The sequence below is a fragment of the Dendropsophus ebraccatus genome, chromosome 10 (genome assembly GCF_027789765.1).
Source record: "Dendropsophus ebraccatus isolate aDenEbr1 chromosome 10, aDenEbr1.pat, whole genome shotgun sequence".
NCBI classification, from domain to species: domain Eukaryota; kingdom Metazoa; phylum Chordata; class Amphibia; order Anura; family Hylidae; genus Dendropsophus; species Dendropsophus ebraccatus.
Window position 1 is genome coordinate 94,528,141 of NC_091463.1, and position 1,737 is coordinate 94,529,877.

At 47.7% G+C, this 1,737-nt stretch overlaps 1 protein-coding gene across 1 annotated transcript; it reads right to left on the reverse strand.

Moving 5' to 3' along the window:
• Positions 1-553: 553 nt before the first annotated feature.
• Positions 554-1,477, reverse strand: LOC138766589 (olfactory receptor 1L6-like). Its single transcript, XM_069944180.1, has one exon. It carries the CDS (start codon positions 1,475-1,477, stop codon positions 554-556), a length of 924 nt encoding a protein of 307 aa, XP_069800281.1.
• Positions 1,478-1,737: the final 260 nt, after the last annotated feature.

Consider the following 1,737-nt stretch of genomic DNA (forward strand, 5'->3'; position numbering starts at 1 on the left):
GGCATGATGGGAGTTGTACGTCTGCAACCTGGATGGCCACAGACTGCAGAACTACAACTCCCATCATGGCCTGCTAGCAGAGCCATGATGGGAGTTGTACTTCTGCAACCTGGATGGCCACAGGCTGCATGGGGGCGGGGGGGGGGATCTGCACCGCACTCTGGCCGGCCAGCCCTGTAGTGCCGGGCAGAGTGTACGGTGCGGTGCGGTGCGGGGGGGATGGGGGTGTGCGGGTGATCGGACGGCGGCCGGGGCTGGCTCTCTACCAGTCCGGAATCGCGGGCACTTTCCTGTAATACATCAGGAAAATGCCCGTAATTCCGGCGCTCCCATAGACTTCTATGGCGGCGTCCGTGACGGATTTCCGGACGAAAATAGGACAGGATCTAAAAAATCTGGTCCTATTTTCCGGAACGGACACCCTTCCGGAAAAATCCGGAAGGGTGTCCGTGTCTAATGTTCGCCTATGAGTCCGGAAATCCGTCCGGATTTCCTGATAGGAAATCCGGACAGATTTTCCGGACGTGTGAAGGGGGCCTAACTTTTCTCAGCTTCAAGCTTGGGGTAAAACTTTCTTTACACCAGATGTCACCTGCTTGTTCCTCATGCTGTATATAAAGGGGTTAATAATGGGGACAAAAAAACAAAACACTATGCTGCTCACCCGGTCATAGGCTGCAGAGTAGATGGATTTGGGGCGAAAATACACAAATATGAGTGCACTGTAGTAAATGATGACAATGGTGAGGTGAGAGGAGCACGTATTGAAGGTTTTCCATCTTCCTTTTGAGGTCTGTAGCTTCAGTACGGCTCTTATGATCAGTATGTAGGACACCAAGATGAAGAACACTGGGCCAAAGATTATGATGCTGCCTTCGACGTACACTCCTATTTGCTCAAGGTCAGAAGGGAATGAACAGGACAACAACATCATCCCAGATAAATCACAAAAGAAGTGAGGTATAACCCACTTACAGAGAGCACGGCAAGAGTTCATGACCGCGTACATAAGGGAGTGAAGGCTTACGATGACCCATGAAGAGGCCACCAGGCAGATACATGTCTTCGGACTCATGATGGTTAAGTAACGCAATGGATGACAGACTGCAGAGTATCGATCAAAGGCCATGATTGCCAGAAGGAAACTGTCCATGTTACCGACTGCCTGGAAGAAGAAGAGCTGCAGGATGCAGCCATTGAAAGAGATGTAGGTGTCTCCAGAGATGAGACCGTACAAGGCATGTGGAATGGTAATAGATGAAAAAGATATATCTACAAATGCCAGATTCCCCATCAGGACATACATGGGGGTATGAAGTTTAGGTTGTGATATGATAAGCATGGAAATGGTTACATTTCCTACAATGCAGATGATGTAGGCTCCAATGAACATGGATATGAGAGGAATACGAATATCGGGCATATCAGAGAAGCCCAGTAATATGAACCCATGATGTGTCTCATTCTTCACCTCCATTATATGTGTGATGAAACAATGGAGGGGTACGGTGTCTTTTCTTTTATATTGTTAGCTGTGAAAATATAACATAGCAAAACATATTCAGTTGAAGACCACACATATCAGAGGACACTGGGATATCAGATAATGTTCTGTCATATAGCCCCAGAATACCCATCAGTGCTCTTCACAGACTAGTCACATAGACCAACTACCTGCTGGGGGTTAAAATCTCACTCAAGCTTAAAGACATGAGGGCCAATATGAAAAAAAGGCTG